The sequence below is a fragment of the Vidua macroura genome, chromosome 3 (genome assembly GCF_024509145.1).
Source record: "Vidua macroura isolate BioBank_ID:100142 chromosome 3, ASM2450914v1, whole genome shotgun sequence".
In the NCBI taxonomy this organism is placed as follows: Eukaryota; Metazoa; Chordata; class Aves; order Passeriformes; family Viduidae; genus Vidua; species Vidua macroura.
In genome coordinates, this window is record NC_071573.1 from 66,932,885 (window position 1) to 66,954,223 (window position 21,339).

At 37.9% G+C, this 21,339-nt stretch overlaps 1 protein-coding gene across 1 annotated transcript in view; it reads left to right on the plus strand.

The window, feature by feature from the left end:
* The first annotated feature begins 15,043 nt into the window (after nucleotides 1-15,043).
* Nucleotides 15,044-21,339, plus strand: part of FRK (fyn related Src family tyrosine kinase) — a 48,106-nt gene continuing 41,810 nt past the window's right edge. The window contains exon 1 of the mRNA XM_053973000.1: nucleotides 15,044-15,708. Coding sequence (XP_053828975.1) covers nucleotides 15,278-15,708 — 431 coding nt within the window. The 5' untranslated portion in view covers nucleotides 15,044-15,277. The remainder of the gene's footprint in view (nucleotides 15,709-21,339) is intronic.

The following is a 21,339-nucleotide window of genomic DNA, read 5'->3' on the forward strand; positions in this document are numbered from 1 at the left end:
GCCGGGCAGAGCGGAGCGGGGCCCGCGGGACACCCTCGGCCCGCTCCGCCCCGCCCCGGCGGGGCCGCCCGCACCTGCGGCACAGCCCCTCGGCGAGTCCGGGGGATGGAGGGGCGGGCGCAGGGAGGATGGCCGGAGGCGTACCCAAGCGCCCGAATTCGAAAAACATGCTTCCCGCCGCGGCTTTGTGAGCTTGGGAGCAGGCGTGGGAACGGAGGGCTCCCGCTCGTCTGGCAGACCGCGACCGCGAGCCTTCGGGGGGTGTGTGCTGGGACCTGCTGAGCAGGGAGCAGGCGGGGAACAGGAGTCAGCCTTGGTTAGTGACAGGACAGCCAGTGCCACACCGCAAGGGCCCTGCCGGGGACAGTTAGCATATGTAAGTAGAAAAACTCTACTTACTAATTCGTTATGAACCCTCAGTACGTTTGCGATGACAACAAGCTGTGTGATGCAGTCCACTTGCTGAAGAGAAGGGAAGGGATGTCATCCAGAGGGACCTTGGCAGGCTTGAGAGGTGGGACTGTGTGAACCTCGTGAAGTTCAGCAAGGACAAGAGCAAGGTCCTGTACCTGGGTCAGGACAATCCCAAGCACAAGTGCAGGCTGGGCAGTGAATGGACAGAGAACAGCCTTGAGTAGAAGGACCTGGGGGGTATTGGCAGAGGAGAAGCTCAACATGACCCAGCAATGTGCACTTGCAGCCCAGAATGCCAACTGTGTCCTGGGATGCATCAAAAGAAATGTGGAGAGCAGGACAAGAGAGGGGATTCTGCCCATCTACTCCACTCCTGTTATGTCCAGCTCTGGGGCCCCCAACATAAGAAAGATGTGCATCTGTGAGTCCTGAGGAGGGTCATGAAGAGAATCAGAGGACTGGAGCACCTTTCTTATGAAGACAGGCTGAGAGAGCTGGGGTTGTTCAACCTGGAGAAGAGAAGGCTTCAGAGAGACCTGACAGCAGCCTTCCAGTACCTAAAGGAACCTACACAAAAGCTGGAAAGGGATTTTCTACGAAGGTGTGTAGTGATAGGACAAGGGCTTTAAACTGAGGGTAGGTTTGGATTAGATGTAGGGAAGAAATTCTTTCCTATAAGGATGGTTGGGCACTGGAACAGGTTGCCCAAAGAAGTTGTGGATGCCTCATCCCATGAATAGTTGAAGGTTAGGTTGGATGGGGCCCCAAGCAGCCTGGTCTAGTGGAAGGTGTTCCTGTTCATGGCAGGAACAGGATGATCTTAGAGGTCACTTCCAAGGCAAACCATTTTATGATTCTATGTATCAAAGTCCCTGCAGGGTATACTGTATAACAGTAAACCACACTATGCTGTGCATTTGGCTGTGGAAAAAACAAAATTCCATAGGTAATTCCATAGCTACCTTTTAATTTATTAACAGTTTTGGTAAAAAAAAAAATAAAAATTAAGAACAGTACAGTCTATGTCCAAAATACATAAACAAATGAGCTTTTGATAGGTATCTGCTGAATAAATAATGCTGTAGTGCAATTAGAAAAAAAGTGCTGTCTGAAAGAAAATACTGTATTTGGAGAAAAGCAAGCAGATGAGATTTGCATTGCGATAGTCTTGTTCTCAGTGGTTGAACTTGAATATAGCTAAGGCTGGACTCGGGATGCTAAAACAACTGGGCTTGACAGCCTTGTTTGAAGGACCTCCTTATTCTTCAATTCTTTTCTCTCAGTAGACCAATGACGCCATCAAAACTTTGTTTTGATTTATGAAACATGAAAAATTCTAGTTGAATATATTGTAAATACATATATTCTCTTTTTAAATTCTTGTATGGCTATAAATAGAATAGTATAAATGGTAATTGAATTGAGAGCAGTTGTTAAAAAACATTTAATACAAATCATCTTTTCCAGTGTTGTCTACCTTTGCACAGCTGTAAGTGCTGTGCTTTGTAGGTGGATAAGTTGGAGCTCATAGCCATAGTAGTGTGCACCAGAAATTTTGATTATATCAAATAATTATTTGATTTTTACAGCATCACTCAATGATACTTTGGTATTACAGAGAAAAACACTTGAAAATACATTCAAGTAGTAAATAGATACAATTTTCTTATATATTAAGAGCTACAATGTATTTATATATTAAGATTCAGTTTGCTATGTTCAGGAAGACACAGATCAGAGAAATTTATTAGCATGGCCTCTCACATGCATTTAAAAATTCCACTGAGAAGTTCAGTATCAGATTAGGAAATGAACTAGACAGGAAAATATATAGAAACTAGGAATAAAGGTCAAACATGCTAGTAGTAGGGCAGGATAAGCATTTAAGGTGTCAGAGCAAGGTAGCAATAGATTACAGAATAGAATAATTAATAATTAATTAATTAATAATTAATATTAATAGAATAATTTTATCAAAGCCCATTGTACAGCAGCTTCTCTCAAGGGTTCTCAGAATCTCCCACAGACATTAATATACTTTCTAATGCTGCTGTGTGTATATATATATATATGCATACCATATAATATATACTCCATACATTATATTTGTATGCATGCCATAAATTATGTATAAATAATGATACATACATATGTTTCAGACATATGTTAAAGAAATACATATATGTCTAAACACACAAAAAAAAATTTAACATGTGTGAAACCTGAGCATCCAAAAAAGGTACATCTGGGACCTCACACACAACAAGGATAATAACTATCCAGATGATGCAGCAGCTGGGAACTTGGAGCGCAAGACAATTTACCTTCCTAAAGCTGCTCACTTCAGAAAACACAGAGCAAATTCCTGTCCCACTGAAGTTGATGGCCACAATTTTGATCGACTTCAGAAGGTCCAAAAGGTCACCCACAGTTAGAGTTTCATACTGTTCTCACATGAAGTTTGTCTGCCTTGCAGATTATATCAGTACAGCTATCTTATTCCAGTTACTTTTTTTTTTTTTTTTTTTTCCTGAAAAGGATTCAGGTAGTTTCCAAAATAGTGTTTAGGTTATGGCATTTTCTTGCTATACCAATAAAGCATTTTATACAAAAACTATCAAAAAAGCAACTTAGCACACTGAAGTATTGAAACATCTGAATAGATATTGAAAACTATGTATTCATTGATAGAGTCATAGGATGGTTTGGGTTAAAAGATCATCTAGTCCAACCCTCTGGTCACTGTATTCATCGTCAACTGAATGTAATCTTGAACTTCCAGATTTTGTGAATGCTGGACAATTATACTGACAACAATGATAAGCTGTCATAGAATTTATAACACAATAGTACTAATCATACTTATCTTAAACCACTTTGTGCAAGGAACAATATTTACCCGTGGAGGGATTCAGCAAGTTAAATTTCAGATACATGAAGCTGAAAATTTAGTCAGAAGTTTGACAACAAGAAATAGAGAAAATACTCTAGGAAGAGAATTGGTTTTCAGTTCTGGGAAAAGAGAAGATAAATGAGAGAATAACATTTTATCTTCAGTATTTGAAACACAAGCCTGGTAATAGTCTTGGCCATCTACTTTCAGCACATATACACCACATTTTATTTCTTTTTCTTTTGTCTTAAAAGTGTTTTTGTCTCTCAGTTTCTTCCTTTCAGATGAATTCTTTAAATATACTGACATCCCATTCTAGGGCCTTTCTCAGAAGGAGCTGCCTTTAATAAAAATCCTCTGCAAAAACTGAAGTACCTTAATGTGTATACAGCACTCTTTCAGCCCTGTCCTTCAGGTTTGATGGCACCATGACACACTCAGAGATGTCCACATAACTGAAGTTGAACTGTTGGGCTATCAGGTCCTAACTGAATTTCTTTTAGGTTGCCCCATGGTTAATTTATGCATCACAATAATTTCTTTTATGTTGTAGATATGAGGTAATTGGCAAATTGGGAAAAAAAATCACAAATCCTGTCCTAGTAGGGGAAATTTATAACTGGTCACTCTGTACAGAGATAGAATTGCTTGTGGTGTGGCACACCTGAAGACTAGAGTCCCTCAAGCTGGGGCTGCAAGGCTGCCTGGAGGAACATTCCCTGGAGGAACAGCCCTCAACCCCTGATGCGCAGACCCCCATGGAGGCAGCAGGAGAAGGCAGTGGCTTCCGTACACCTTCAGCATCCTGATGTTTAGCAACCTGCAGGAAATGTGTGAACTGGGTGATCTGATGTGTTAAAGCCTTTTAGAAATACAGAAAAGGAGCATTTTGGTTTCCATCGTGTCGCATCATGCCTGCTTTCCATGCAGAACAGGCTCCTAACACCATATAGCTTTAAATGATAAGCTGTCATGTAGCTTTAAAGCACAAGAGCGTACTAACGTGCCCTGGAGAGCGAACGGGACACAACTGAGTGTGGTAACATACACAAAGGCATGAGAACTGTGTCAAAATCCTAGCTGTCACCCAGAAGCTGTAGGCCTCTGAGCAAGACAAGCAGTGCAGCTCCTCGCTTTCGTTGTCCTTAAGGGGGCAGCAGCACAATACATTGGAGCGTCCCTCTGAGTTAGCTGGGAACCATCTGCGCCTTAGTCTATTTCACTTCCCTTAAACTTCGTGTGTATTGTCCTAAGACTATGTAGGTTGACTTTGTCCCAGCTATGCAGTTGTAGCCTTTTGTCTATTTTGGCAAGAGTTATAAAACTTTTCAGTTAAAAAAAAGGGGAGGGGGCCCTCATAGTGTTACAGAAGAGTATGTAATAGTGATATGTGAAAATAAGGACTTGAACAAATATAGATCATTTTCATTTTAGACAAGGAACACCTTCTTATGCAGAAGTAAGGTCAGAATATTCTAGATTTTTCTCTATTGGTTTTTAAAAAATGTATGCAAATACTTTTGTAGTAACAGTAGTCAAACCAAAAAGTGTTGGGGTTTTTTGTTTTTTTTTTTTTTTTTTAATAGATTTAATTTTAGCATTCGGCTAAGAGATGAGCCTCAGGTTTGTACTTGAATTAGCTTTTAACCCATGTAGTTGTTCAGTGCACAGGTGTAAGAATGCCTCACAGCCCAGCATCCCCGCCCTGAAGCATCCTATGATGCTTCAATGGGATTCTTTGTGCATTTAAACAGGATTGCTGGATTTGGTTCCTTGATTTTAAGTTTAGGACTCTAAGAAGGAAACATTTGTTTAGGAACCATCACAGGAATAAACTCAGGATACACAGAAGTAGGGATATGACTTTTTACAGAGTGATATTTTGGGAGACAGGTCTATCAACACTATTTTAGGGATAACCTTTGTATCTGCAAGGCAGTGAAATCTGTCAAGAATATATTTTCTTTGAAAAACAATCTCTAGCACTTACCATTTCCTTAGCAGTCTTTTAAAAGTTGAACAAAATACTATATAATTTTCAAGGCATCCCTCTGTGGCACACAGGATTCCTTGTTACTAGGTAGAGAAGCTTGGTGAATTTGCTTAAGTATTGATCAGGATTTAATATTTGATTAAATTCCAGTGACTTCACAAGTTTTACTGTTTATTGGGATGTTTAGGAGCCTTTTTATATGGTACAAAATACGGACACATCAACTTTCTATGGAATTGCACACATAAAATTTATAATGTCCTGCTGGGATTAGGACATCTGATTACATCTGGCACCTCAGTACTATATTCCCTACATTCTATGTAACCAGCATAGAAATGAAAATCAGGATGCTAAAGAGACAAGATTCCCAAAACTATACCCAGTAGTTCATCAAAAGGTTAAACAGACAGTAATCCACTAGATGCTCTGAGTCTCTCAAAAGCCTTCTTACTGTCCTTATCATTTCTCTCAGATCTTGTAATCTACCTCAGGCTGTTCCCACGCAACATGAAAGAAGGAAATGAAAATCAATTTTTTTGTCAGAATAATTAATAACCAAGACTGATTGCTGGACCCTTAGTGAGCATATATTTTAAACCTCTGCATAGTTGTTTAAAGGTACTTTGAAAGATTTTTCTTTTTGACCTGGATGAATGTTACATTTAGTCAAAAGAAATTGTACTAGAAATATGGACTTTTGGGGAAGATATGCTTCCAAAATACACCTTTTTGTATTTAATAGTGAGAGAACAGTGAAGTTTCTATGATCTATGGGACGCTGCCTTATTTTTCCTATCTTTTTGGGATTTTTTTCCTTTTATTTTGGGCCTACTCTTATGTTTACAATGTGAAGTATAAAATCCAGGGGGTTACTTAGTTTTCAGTCCTCATTTTCCATTCATTCGTGGTGTATTCATGGACAGATAATATAAATTGCTTATGGCTTCAATTTCTTCATGAGTAAACCAGGAATATGTCTAATTCAGACATTCTGAAGATTTCTGAGTTGTCCAAGTAGGTTACAGGCTTGCATTTCAGGCCTGACATTTGCTGGTTATTGCATAAAAAAATCTAATGTATTCCAATATGCAATCTGCACAAAAGAACAGAGCTATCGAACAGCCGGTGGGAAATGCCACAACTGTAACACTGCAGACTTGAAGATAACAGAACTAGGAAAGACCTAACAACAAGCCATCTTCTGCCCTGGGACAGGATCAATCCAGCTACAAACATCCTTAGAAGTCAACTGTCTACTTCTTTAAAAGTACCCTTTTGAAAAAGCCACTGAGGCAATTTCTTCCAGTGTTTAATAGTCTTTACATTCAGAACACAGAGTTTTCTCCCTCCCTTCATTTCAAAACAAAGTTTCTGTTGCTCTAATGCATCTTTTTTCTCTTGTGTTGTGTCCTATTCCTAGCAGATGCACCAGACTTCTATCTATTTGAAGGCTGCAACTATGTTTTCCCACAGACTCCTTTTGTTTAATTGTTTAAGTTCCTTCCTTAAAGGCTGAAGGGTTTTGAGCCTGCTTGTCTTTGATTCTCAATCTGGGTGATGTTCATTCATCACTCTATTATCAAATTGGCCATTATCAAATTTTCTGGAATACAGGATCAAAAACTGGGCATATTGCTCTAGTTTTGGTGTTACTATGACTGAGTACAGAAAAATTTAACCCACTGTAACATAACTCAGAAATCTGTGCTTTCAAACTAATATACAAGTTACATAATTAATTACAATCCTTACCATGTTAGGATTTTCAAGATCAGATTTTATCCTATTGCTATGATGAGTAGAGAGGTCATTTTTTTCCTGCTTTAACTATAAATCCTCTTTTTTAAGGAGCGTTTGATCTTCTGTTCAATGCATATTTTCTTCTGTATGTGTTAATTGCTGATTATAATGGCAGTGATATTTCTTGGGGCTGCAATAACTAAAAGCTAATACTAATGCTTATAAATCTAAAATACAAGAGTTTATTTTGAATATAATCACACTTCATGTTTACTGTTCTGCTTCTAGAAGGTGTCTAGTACTGGTCTGATGGAAGGAAAAAAAAAAGTATGCTGCATTTTGATAAGAAGGAGGTGTTGTAGAGGAATGTATACTAAGCATCAAGAAAAGTCCATCATGCTGATAAAACTATTTAATTATCTGTATTCTGTTTCTATACATGTCTGTGAAGCAGGTCAATGCAACCTCTTCTGTTTTTAGGAAAACTGTATGTCTGCATTTAGCTACCTTCATGTTATTGACAGGGAGAGAGGCAATTCTGACAAGGTTAAAAGCTGTGGAAGCAAGGACAAAGGAATATGAATTTGTGAAAAAAAATTCAAAGAAAGAAGATGAATTATTTTTTTCTACAATAACAGAATTCTGTATTAGAAGTCCTTATTGAAAGTGAGTATCACCAAAGCTGCTAGCTTCCCTTCCCCTTTCCCTGTGTTTATAAAGACATGTCTTGCATGTTGGATAATGTTCTTTGTACAGCTTCTCATTGTATAGCTGTGAAAGACATGCAGAAAGAAAAGAGGAGGCAGGAAACTATACAGAAATTTTCTACATATCTAGAGAGAGAATACTGAAATAAAAGAAAAGGAAGAACAGTAAGAAGATAGATATTTGCAAGACAATTTGCATCAGTTTGTGGAACTTTGAAACAGGTCAGACTGATGCTGAAACACAGTCAAGAAGTAACTTCATATACTGCATTTTTACTTTTACAGTAAAGCTATTCTAAATATAAGTCAAAAACTGATTAAAAACAATGATATATGAACTAAGGGTAAAAAGGTAATCCTACTGTCATTTAAACCAATGTGTGTCTTGTCGCTTCTTATCAATAAGATAAACATGATTTTAAGACCTTTTATGCTGGATCAAATATAGAAATTAGTTATCTAAATATTGACCTTTGTTGACCCTCAGATTGTACCTATGTATCTGAAGCTGGAGATAAGATAATGTTTTTTAAATAAGTTGTGTCCTTGGCCATGGCTAAACTATGGTGTTTAAGATTTTAGTTTCCAGAGTTTAATACATACCTGTCTGCTACTTCCTAACATAATTTGAAGTATATCCCAGCTTTATAACTTTCTTTCTGCCTATCCTTTCCTTTTCATAGGGAAAATATATAAGTGCACGTCCTGAGGTTGCTGTGGGGCACTTTCAATTCCCTTTCCTCTGGCTTTGAAAGTGCCTTACCTTTTGGGTAATGTTCTTTATACAGCATCTCACTGTGAAAGGCAGATACAGCAGAAAGAGAACAGGAAGTAGAAAACTATTTAGAAAACATAGAGGAGAGAGGGACACTTAGGAGGGTGGGTGGACCATGCACAGGATTCATGTAGTCATAGAAAGTGATTACAGAACCAGTCCCTTTCCTATAGAGAGATTTTAGATATATAAAGTCCTAATGTATGCACAGTTCATGGAAATGAGTTTTGTTTAAATGTGATCTAGCAGGAAGAATAAAAGTAAGATGGGTAAGAGAGGGAGATGCAGATCTCTTGTCCCTGAGATCCAGTAACAGGATGTGTAGAATTGGTTCAAAGTTGAACTGGGGGAGGTTCCAGCTGGATGTTAGGTAGAATTTCTTTACTGAGAGGGTGGTCAAACACTGGAATGGTCTTCCTAGAGAGGTAACTAGCATCCCAAGCCTGTCAGTGTTTAAGAAGTGTTTGGGCAATGTCCTTTAAACATGCTTTAACTTTTGGCCAGTCCTGAAGTGGTCAGGCAGATGATCATTACAAGTCACCTCCAGCTGAACTGTTCTGTTCTGCTCTGTTCTATTCTATTCTAAAATTATCAGCTAGTTTTTCTACTGTTTTACATATAATTTTTCAGTAATCTAAAGTAATTAATAAGACATGTCCCTTTATATGGTATATCAATATAATCTAATAGTAAATTTCATCTCTCTGTGAGGTGCTGCCTTTTTGAGGTACAGTGAAGGTCAGGAGAGAGTGCTGGTTTTATTTTTTTTAAAAAACCCAAGCACTTTCACTCGCAGGTGAAACAATAAGTACAGTACTTTGATACACTGCTGCTTTACATCCATCTCTCTTTGCACTTCTCTGCTTCTTTTGATGTGATTCAAACTTAAGATATAAATGGTAAATCATGTTCACAAGTCATCTATGTTGTAACATGCAGACTTTGATACAGTTATGTGAGAAACGATCTTGACCCATCATAAACTCTTCATAAATAAATACACATTCTAAATTAAAAAACTATTCATAGTAGAGTCAGGTTTGGAATACATTTTCTTAAAAGAATGGCAAAATCATGTTTACTGATAATTCTTTGTCATCCACTTGCCATATTTTTTCCCACACAGAGATAAATTTGATTAGAAGTATTTTTCATGCCTTAGAGAGCTACAGCTCTTTGGTTTTATTCAGAGACGCTGTTTCATAGAAAGCAAATTAAGTTACAATTTTTAACACTATGGGCTGTATATCATTTAGAATAATGTGCAATGAAATGAAAAATAATGGTCGAGGTCTGGTCCCATTGCAGATAATGGCAAAACTCACATTACATTTGAGCAAAGTGGGATCTGTTTGTTTGAACAAATAGAGGAAGCCTCTATTCTGTCAATCCTTGACAGAACCTTATTCCTCTCTGTTAATTTGTTGTCAGATGTAGTGTGTTTCAGGCCCAAATTCGGCTAATAAATAAGAAACCCTCATCACCAAAGCACTTGAAAGTATACTTTTAATGTTTTTCTAGAGTAGAGATGGATTACTCGATCAGCCTTTTGGAAATAAATAGCCAGAGTTTTCTCATTACAAATGCAAAAAGTTGGAAAATGCAGAATCAAATATAACTCTATGTCTTTGTGGATTTATGGTTTAAGATAATAGACAAAACCAGGAAAGTGATTAATCAATAAAAGTAAACAATTTTGTCAAGAGTAAAATTACGTACATAATTTTTTTTCACTGAAAGAAAAAGGCAATGTGCAAATTAGAGAAAAAAATGGAAGTGCTAATTAAAAGGAATATAAAAAAGCTACAAAGTGGTAGTAATGTGTTCCATTTTAATGTGCAAAAGGAAAGAAATATAGCTGAAAAGACAGCTGTAATAAAAAAAATCACTGTGGTTTATTTCAGCTTGTTACCTTAAAAAAACTACACAACTTTAAAATGGTTAGTCATTTAAATTATTCCCCAAGAACAGATTTAAAGCAAAATGCTTTTGTTTTTTTGCTAACTTCTTTAAAGATCACATTATTTGAATATTTTACTTTGCTGAAAGGTTTGGCTTGCTTTATTGTAATGCATTATGAAGGTTTTCTAAGCAAGATAATAATGTCGAATATTTAAACTAGCATACATTAAGTGCAGCTTCTGTCTTGGAAAAGATTATACTGTATGGAAAGTGATGCTACAGGCATCATAGATTATTTAATTACAATTCTTGTATTTTTATGCCTTAATTTCTCAATTCCTTACATGAAGATTTTTTTCCTTTTACAGAATTCAACACAATTATGAATGAAAATGTTTGTTTCTGTTGTGATCTCATTAAGAAAAACTACTGTCTTTTTCAATTTCCAATTTCAACTGACTCATATTTCATAAAAAAACTGTTGATGGATATTGCCTTGGAATATTCTTTTTTCCCCAGCAGAGCTGTTCAGACTACAATTCTTCTCTGCATGACATAGGGGAATGGTTTCAAACACCATGTATCATCAGTACTGAAGACTGCGTCTCAGTGATGTTCACTCCTTGTCTCTGAAATATGAACCATCATATTTGTGTGTTGAAGGAGGGTTCATTTTTTCTGAAACTCCTAAGTTTTTATGTATTTATGCAAATAGTTCCATACAGAGCACATACAAATCAGTAATTGTAGGAAATATCTGTAATGGAAACTCATACAAAATAATTTTTGAAGGCATGTAAAACAAACAAAACTTCTATCAAAACAAGGCTTTTGAAATATTGTGGATTCAAATCTTATCTGTACTTATTTTATACAACTTAGACTGATACCTTAATTCATGCAGAGCAGGACCTGATTCTAAGATCTCTTCAATTAATGCCAGTGTTGCAGATTAGTTTTGTACTAAGTTTACTAAAGGATGTAATGTTAGCGCATTATTCTTCTGTCCATTCAGTCAACTAAGGGAAATAAGTTTCACTACCCTGTTCAAACAGGATTGTTTTGTAGAATAAGGCCTAAGGGATATTGAGTCTAAGTTAATTAGAATTTGATTTAATGGATTTAGAGGACTTAAAATCAATTGTTTAAGCAGGTGCAAGGCTCCTTGCAAGAGTCTTACTTATACTGGAGTTTATAGGCAATATGTAGAATATAAAAAGTAACTTCAGATATCTGTCATCTTCAAACCTATAGCGTCAGTGTTCACTCATTCCTTTATGGAACAAGGAAATATACATTAAAAAAATGGGAAATTACCTAGCATGAGGGGGGAACGTATTGCTTGATTGAATAGATTTGCTCTGTTTTCTAAAGTCTAAGTTTATATAGTCCTGTCAGACACAGCTTTTAAATGATCAATCTTTGTTTCAAGGTGTTGTATATTTTAAGAAATTACTTTCAATATTACTGTTTGGTGGTTTTTTGTAATATAGGGACTAGAATAATAAATTTCAGTATTCATACTGTAAATGTGCCATTCTGATTATAATAAATTAATCTCTTTTGCTAGCTAGTGTTGGCTGCATGAAGGAGGTGAGACCCTTGCATTCTTCTTAAAGCACTTTTGTCAATAAAATTAATCAATATCTCTGATTAAGTCTTTTACAGTCACTCTACCTCCAGTGGCTTATTTTTTTTAACAATTTCTGCTCTGATATTCAGACTTCTAAACAAACTAAATAAAGATACAGAAGGCCAAAGAGCAATGCAGAACTCTTTGGCTTCATTTTGCAAAGAAAGGAAAATATAGTGGGATGCAAGGCAAAAGAAGTAAGTTAAGCCAAGGAATAGGTAATGCAAAGATTAATCTATCAAATTATATGTAATACAAATGCAGAGGACTTGGACAACAGTTTATATTGAAAAGCCCCTGAATATACATGATTACCCTCATTTGTTCCAAACTGTGAATATGAAAATCAAGATTATGGGATTTATCAGATTTTTTTTTTCTGTTAAACCAGCAAGAACTTTTTTATTACATGCTAATTTTCTTTTCTTGCCCGTGATAAAATTATATAGTCTCTAAACCGTTAAGAGAACTTCTTTATTTCCAGAAATGTAGTGAATCCTCAATAAAGTCACCAGGATGGGAACAAAGACCCTTGCAGAAGCTGCTGCAGTGTGGTCACCACAGCTCACTTACTGTTCTGTCTCACATCTGCTCAGTGGTTCTCAGCAACTCCAATCTTCTCTCTTTTTGAGAAGTCTTTTAAATCTGATTAATGATTTTAATGGCTATTTGTTAAAGTCTACTTGGTTAATACACAGAACTGGTCCTGAAAAACAGGATGAAAAAAATCTGATTTATAGTTATTGATCACTTCCAGAAAAAGTCTTTCTGTTCTTCTGAAGCCTAGCAGGGACATGGAATAAGGGACAAGATGAATTTAATGATGAAACTATTCTGGGCAGTAAGTGAATTTGCAAAGTTTTGTCAAATTAATGCCCAAGTTGCCAGAACCAAAAACCATTACAGGAAAAGTCAATCAAATATGCAATCTGAAAATTGCTAGACTACTTAGTAGTAGTTTCATATATTCTCTGCTTTCAGTAAATGTAGACAATTCTTTAAACAAGACTAATGAAGATAGTTTCTTTATCAATAAAGGCTTTTCTTTCCTTTGGATATTGTTATTCACACCAAGGAAAAACAAATCTCTCTTGGATATCTGTGTTCTTGCTATTATGTGGTTAATAACTGCTGGCAAAAAAATCATCTCCCGTGGTGCTTCAGAAATGAAATAAGATTATCATAATCTGCAAAATCAGAATACCTTTTTTTTTATCAGACCCTGAAGATGATGAGTGATGACTTGATGTGTATGGTACTTCCTCCTTTATTTAATTTCTTTTGCAGCATTGCAGAAGTGTGTGTAAATAGTTCCCCATTCCTCTTCAGTGGAGATGCACCTGATACTAACATTATCACTTTCAATGGAGATACCTTTTAGTCATCCCACAGTCTCTAGTTCATCAGTAACCTTCTGCCTCTGCCATTGGTCTCCTCATTCAAATGAATGAGAGACATGATGAAAGCAAGTGACTTTGTTTACTGTTATTTAGTTGTTTTCTTTCTAGTAAAATAAAACCACAGAAGTCAGCTTCCTGACCAAAAAAAAGGTAAGGAAAGGAAAAAGGAAAGGAAAAAGGAAAGGAAAAAGGAAAGGAAAAAAAAAGGAAAGGAAAAAAAAAGGAAAAAGGAAAGGAAAAAGGAAAGGAAAGGAAAGGAAAGGAAAGGAAAGGAAAGGAAAGGAAAGGAAAGGAAAGGAAAGGAAAGGAAAGGAAAGGAAAGGAAAGGAAAGGAAAGGAAAGGAAAGGAAAGGAAAGGAAAGGAAAGGAAAGGAAAGGAAAGGAAAGGAAAGGAAAGGAAAGGAAAGGAAAGGAAAGGAAAGGAAAGGAAAGGAAAGGAAAGAAAAGAAAAGAAAAGAAAAGAAAAGAAAAGAAAAGAAAAGAAAAGAAAAGAAAAGAAAAGAAAAGAAAAGAAAAGAAAAATATAGGACTCAGGTTTTTTAATCACCAGGAAGTTTTAGGTCCATGTGTGAGTTTTCATTGATCTCAATAAATAGACTCTGATCTGTAAGAGTTTGTCTCTTACTGAAATACCACCACTGTGTGCAGACAGGCTATTGCTGTATCTTCTGTGCTTGCTGCTCCTGTTCCAACCATTCCGTGTCCCCCAGGCTGTGGTGATTTCCAGGAGTTACAAAGCTTGGGTTGCACTGCTGTGATATGATGGCCAACCCTTCAGCCTGCTTTGCCACAGCCACACAGTATCCAGACACCCATGCTTGGTCTGTATGCTGGATTAGAGATACTTTAGAAATAGGAATATACTGGTCAATGCAGTGTCATTGTTTACAAGCTGGCTGGAAAACAGCCATTATTTTTATATAAGGTTGATTTAATCAGCCAGCCACCTAGAGAAATGCTTTTTGGCTAGTGCCTTGGTTTCCTTAAAATGCAGAATAAAGAATGCCTTAATATACTGCTTTATTACTGTAAGCCATATATATTTGGTTTTCCTTAAAAAAAGTGCCTATCCCAGCTGGGAAAAAAAAAAAAAAAAAAAAAAAAAAGAAGCCATAGGGTTTGTTTGAGGGGCGGGTACTTGGCAGGGGATGTGCCTGGGTGTGAGTGAGGGAGGAGCCACAGGTGCACTCCTGGTGAGGGTTTCTGCCAGTCTCAGGCGAGAAAAGGCTTCCCACTGCGAACTGAAACCAGTACAAACCAGGAAACAAAAAGAAATATTCATTCAGGCTGTCCACGTCAGACTGCTGAGGAAGCAGGCAGGTCAGTTTGGTTAATCATTGCCAATTCAGACATTCACCACTGATCATATGACCAGACCACATCTGAGATAAGAAAACACCCATCCCGAGCGGAAGAAATTGAAAAGCCTCCCTTATTTACATGTTCTGGCTTTATTGTTTTGCTGTAACAGAAGAGGCTCATACTTTTCTGTTGTTCTCAGAGCTCAGCCCAGCACAGCTGTTGTGTTGCTTTCCTTTTTCTGAAGAGGAAGTGAAAAATTCCCTCCATACATATGCTGGCACTTGAATGCTTAGGTTTCACTCCCTAATTGGGAGCCATCTGTAATGAGCTCTCCGTGGGACCCAGAGAGGAGCTTCCAGCTGTTTCAAGAGTTGTTTCATTTTATGCCAAAGGAGAAGGGGGAGAAGAAGTCCGCCAAAAGCTAAGATGTGGGTGGTGCAAGAATTGGTCTAAGGGTCTTGCAGGCAGGAAAAGCAAAAGAAAAGCAGAAGCAGAGGAAGCAACAAAGAATCAGGATGGGAAACTTCCTCCAGAAGCACTGTCCCTGTTTGAAGCCTTACCTTCCCTGCTTATTTTCTGGGACAAACGGTGAGCAGGAAGACAAAGGAGGCCAGGTGTTCGCCAACCTTGCTGTGATAAAACCTGACCTCCAAGCAGGACAGAAGGACTTAGAGAGTAAGATAAAAGAGAAACCTTTACCTCCACTGCCTGGCCAGGATCTAGCAAACATTTGCAACTTTGTGGCACTATTTGATTATGATGCTCGCACTGAGGATGACTTGAGCTTCAGAGCTGGGGATAAGCTGGAAGTGCTGAATGCATCCCATGAGGGATGGTGGTACGCCAAGCTCCTCCTGCCAGAGGGGTCAGTCTGTCCTGGCCGCAAGCTCACGGGCTACATCCCTGCCAACTACATAGCTGCTGACCAGAGCATCGAAGCTGAGCCGTGAGTAACCCACATTGTGTGAAATGAGACTCTTTTTTGTTATGTTAAATGGGATTGAGATAGGTCATGGCCTTTTCTCTTGCTGGGTATTACCCTGACACATTCAACCTCCGGTGGTCCTAGAGGTGGTAGCCCTAGCTGGCATGCACAAGGAAAAGACACTGTGGTCACAGGAAAATAAATTTCCAAAGGCAGAGTGTGGAGGGGTTTTATTTTGTTTTAAATAATTTCCTTCAGTGATATACACTAATCAGTTGTTTAAAAATAACCTGGGAAGATCAGGTTGGTTACTGCTGTGATGATTCATTAATTTTGTTTGTATAAGTGTAAGTGTGTATCAGACAATACCCAAAGAGTAGAAATATATCACCCCTGCCCTGAATAACCAGCTGCAAAGTTACTAGTTAATCAGTTAAAGCAAGCTACCTTTACACCTTTTTATCTTCTTCCAAATGATAGGTGAGTCCCTAACAGGTAAGTTTCAAATGGTTTCTTCTAGACTACGTGCATCTTCTCTGGAGGCAAATCTCTGCTCTCAGGACAAAATTAACTCCAGCAAGTACTGCAAAGGGAAAAGGTGGATATAACAACAGAGAACAGAAGAAGTTATTAAATTTTCACAGAGTTTAATTATCCATCCCATCTTCTTCTACTCCCTCAAAGCATGCCAGATCTTTTTAAATATTCTGAAATAGATCAGGAATCACACAGAATCAGTTACTTAGCTCCCTAGTAATGATGAGTAAGGTCTGAATCAGACTGGGCTGCACAGTTACTTCTGTGTGTTGAAGACAGAGTCAACTGAAATAGGTCTGACTGCAGTTCCAGAGGTGTATTTTAGAAAAAATTATCACTGTGTAAAGAAATACCATCAGCAACATTCATTATTAGGCTCAGAATGAATGTTGACTTTAGAGGGATGGTGATGCAGCCTTTCAGTTAAATCTCATTTGAACCTGAAACATCATCTTTGACCTGATCTGCCCACTGGACTGCCACAGGCTGGGAAAATTGGCTCAGATATGATTATGCCAGTCTTTTATCACCTGTAGGATTTTTGCTAGAGGCATTTTAAGGCAACTCTAAGATTAATCTCTAACCTGAAGTCCTTAATTTCCAGAGTTTCACCAGCTGTTTCTATTTCTGTATTCAGGCAGACAACATTTTCAATGGTCATGTTCAAAAAATTTCTTCCAACTGGAGAAATTAATCTGCACGGAAGGCATTTTCTGAATCACTAGATAAATGGTGTTAGGCTCTAATTTAGCTCAGGTTGGCCTTTGCTCTCTTTCAAGAGCTAGTTTTCTTAGAAGTTATCAGATTTCTTTGTGCTATTAATACTTTGAAAGTAATTTTTCTCAGTTATACAACATCTCAGCTCCTAATGTCCTTATCTTTCTATATCTAGAGCTTCAAATACAAAGTTAAGTTTGCCAAAGTGCATTGTTGTGCAACCTCTGGTTTTTTTACTTGTTACTTGTTAAACATTTTTTTTTTTACTTTTTTTATATACCTTTCTCCATTTATAGTAAAGACTAAGTTACAAGAAAACATTTTTCTTTATAGGTTGTTAGAACACTGGAGAGGAAACAATGGAGAGTTTTTCCAGTTCTCAGATGAAGTAATTTCTCCAAAATGAGCTTTTTATTTCACAGCAAGATTACTGTGGCTTAAACATATTGTCTTTTCTCAGATTTCTTTCTAAGTCACTTGGCTTTAGTGGTCTTCACATATGTACAAGCCTGTCAGCCCACACACATATAACAATAGACTAAATGAGGTTATAAGGGACCTCTGCAGGACATTTGAAGAGTCATCCCAACTCAAACATGGCCAAAATAAAGCTAGACTTCTTTGCTTTGTTGGGCAATCCAGCTGAGCTGTTCATCCTCAAGGTGAAGATTTTTATTGCCTTGTATCAAATTGGAAGATCCCTTGCTACAATTTCCTCCAAGAATTCCCGTTCACCCACCCTCTGTAGTTTACATCTCTGTTATTCTAGTGAAACAGTAAGACCAAGAGTAATGATGGTTTAAAGAACCACCCTTTGTTTTCCCTAAAGTAAATATTGCAATTAGAAAAAAGGTTGTTCTAGTGTCTCTTTAATTAAAATTCAAAGATTAAATCATTCTCTCTACCCCAACCTAAGTTTATCTTCACTCATCTCTCTATTTTGGTTTTAATTCCCTTTGGTGTTGGCGAATTTTTCATGGCCATGATATAGACATTTGTGGAAATATGCAAAGTTTCTAATGCATCATTGCATCCTGTATGGCATCATTGTATCCTTTATGGTCCCAGCTCAGAACTGACAAAGAATGGAAGACTCATAATTTTGTGTTCACCTACCAAAATGCACATTTACCATATATTTGCAGTGTGTTTTTTATGCTTGTAATATTTTCCAGGCACAGTTGATCAACAGTCTTTGATTTAATTGAATGCACATTTTGTATCACCAGCCAGCTTCTGTACATCTGCAGAGACAACAGGAATTCTATTTCTGATTGCATCTCCATCTTATTAGACAAAGAAACACTGGTGATTCTTTTCTGAGAAACAGACTTAATTTATGGTGTGACTCTTAGGAAGCTTGAGAAGAAAACCAGACTGATCACATTCTTCAGCAGCTGATTTTAACATGCTTGTGTAGAAACTATTTTAAAATTTGCATTCGTATACATACATGGCTACTCCATAAAGTCACTGAAACAAAGGAATAGAGGGGCATGAAAGGTTCTACAGTGAGAAATGACAGGGTCACTCTGTAAGTTTAGCCAATAAATACTTGAGAGCTGCTTGCAGAGTAGTCAAATTTCTTTTGTTTATCATTTCAGTTTTGCCTGTGACCTTCAAGAGTATTAACAAGCAAATATATCTGGCCCTCTTTTATCAACATATTGACATGGTCTTTCTTATAGAGACAGAGATCAGATAGTCCATCTGGCACTGTATTGTCAGTTCTGGCAGAGAATAATGCTGGGTCATTGCTTGTTCTCAACAAGTGCTGCAGCAGACCAGTTTGTCTCCTTGCTGAAGTGTCTGTGAATTTTTATCAGAGAGAAAGGCATGCTTTTTTTTTTTTTTTTTTACTTTTCCTTGGTAAGAAAAAGAATGAAGTAAAGCAAGAAGGAAAGTAAGAAACTTCTTTAGATAACTTCTTTTCTCTTCCTGGGTGTCTCTGACTGTCCAGTATGATTGAGGTAGAGCTGATAAGGTGGATCGATGTCTGGGGGAAAGGGCAGAAAGAATTTGCAATATCTCATTTGGGAAAAACAAAAAAATAAACACTATTCATAGCAAAGGCAATTTTCATGTATCCTTGGCTATCAGAACTGAGAAAGAATGAGATTTCTTTACTGTGTTGCTCTCCTTTGACCAAAGGTTATTGGTAGAAATTGTATGCTACAACTGAAGGGGGCATTTTTTATATTTTGCTAGTATATTTATATTATAAAATATAACTACATTATATCAAAAGTCAAACACTTATATGTGCATTATTTCTTGCTAAGAAAAAAAGAAATTGCTTCCTTCCTTTGGCTTAAGTGATCTCTTTGTAGGTGGATGACTTGGATGAAATTAGTAACAATCTGTGTGAATAGGGGAAAAAAAGGTAAATCCATGCCCTGACTTCTGTCTGCTGCAACATTTCAGTCCAAACATGTGCTGCACAAGATGAAATGCATCCAAGAAGCGCACACCTGCCACAATGAAGTCTGTTTTGGACAGACTGAGGAAACAAGGCCTTTCATTTTTATATTTACCAGTAAAGCATCTTCTCATTGCTGAGCTCTTCTAGCACCTGCTGTACTTCTTATACCAAAAACAACCTGTCAGGTGGAGAGATCATGAAGGAATTGTGTTCCGTATCTCTGGAGACAGGTGTGTTCTCCTGGCCCCACCTGGGGTAGGTGGGACAAGGCAGGTGGGGAGTGGAAGCATTAATCTGGCAAACCATAGTCACATAGTGAACTTTCTCTTCATGAGGAGATAAATCTGGTATCATGAAAACATTATTTTATATTATATCTGACCAAAAGCAGACACAAACTATGCTAATGATAAATTAACAACTGTGGGAGTATTTGGTGCTTCTTTCTACATCACAGGTAGCAGTCAAAACCATGAGCCAGACAGATTTTTCATTTCTAAGGTAGTTTGAATGAGGTTATATCTGCTGTATCCCATGAATTTGGAATGCTCTTTTTTTCTGTGTTTAGACATATAACACTTGGAAAACAAAAAATGTTATTGGAGATAGAATCATATAATTTAATTTTTGCATCCTACAAAGAATGATCAGAAAGAACAACTTGACAAATACCAAAATCTGAATTAAAAGATAGATCTTGGCAAAGAGTGTGGCCTTCCTGTCTCTGTGCTCTTTTCCTGTGTCTGTTATTCTGCACTACAAACAGGAGCCATAGTAACATTTTCACCTGCTCGTTTTATTACTGTCAGTTGTTTAAACTAAACAAGAAAATGACATAATGCAAATTGTTCTGGACAAAAAATATAGCTCAGCTCTGCAGTCAATTTTAATGAAGCAAAAATAAAACACCTTACTGCTGGAGTGATGTGAATTCTAGTTTTGATAGAGGAAAGATAGATTGTACTTAGAGGGGGCTCTTGCCTGCCATCCTGATGGACCTGTGGTCTGTTTATTGAAAGACAACTTACAGTCATAAAATCATAGAATCACTGAGGTTGAAAAAGACCTCTAAGATAATTGAGTCCGACCATTAACCCAACACCACTGTGTTTGCCACTGGCCCCAAGAGCCACATCCACATGCCTTTTGAACACTTCCAGGCATGGTGATTCCACCAGTTCCAAGTAAGCTTGTTCCAGTGCTTGACAATCCTTTTCATGAAGAAATTTTTTTAAATAACCAATCCCCTTCCTTGGCACAACTTTTCCTCTCTTCTTGTTGCGGCGGCTACCTGCCACAACCTCAAGCAGTCGAGAAGCGCCGGCGAGCACTGCCCGTGTGAGGCCGGGTGGCCGCCACGTGAGAGGGCACTCCAGGGAAACGGCGTCTGCCTCCCTGGTAGTGCTGAGCGCTGCGGCATGGGTAACGCAGCTTTGGTAGCGTCACACGCTGAGAGGAGGCGAAGGGACGAGAGAAGGACACTTTGTTTGCGAGCCCAAAGAGTCTTCATTCCCCCAGGTGTGGCAGGAACAAAGGTGCTCTTGGGGTGGGTGCAGTGACAAAATGCCAAAGAAACAAAAGATGGCAGCAAGTTAAATAGGGGGTGGGTGGACAGGGGTGGAAACCTGCTTCGCCCAATGGGGACAAACGATAGAGGGATGACATAATTATAACAACCAATGGTAACATAACAGAGGTGGGTACAGAGTCCGGGAACAAATAGAAAGGCTGAGGTGGGGTGATTGATACAGAGCTTTCTTGCAGAAGCTGGGGGTGGTTACAGGATTAACAACCAACAGGGAGTGCACAAACCTTGACTGATGGGACCAAATAAGGAGAAAACAGGGAGAGGTGAGGAGATTGACAGGTAACTGGGGATCCGAGTGGTGGGAACTCACAGGGTAAGAACAAACCACTGTGAGGGGAAAAATGGGGGAGTACAAGGAACAAACCTAACGTTAATAAAACAACTGACT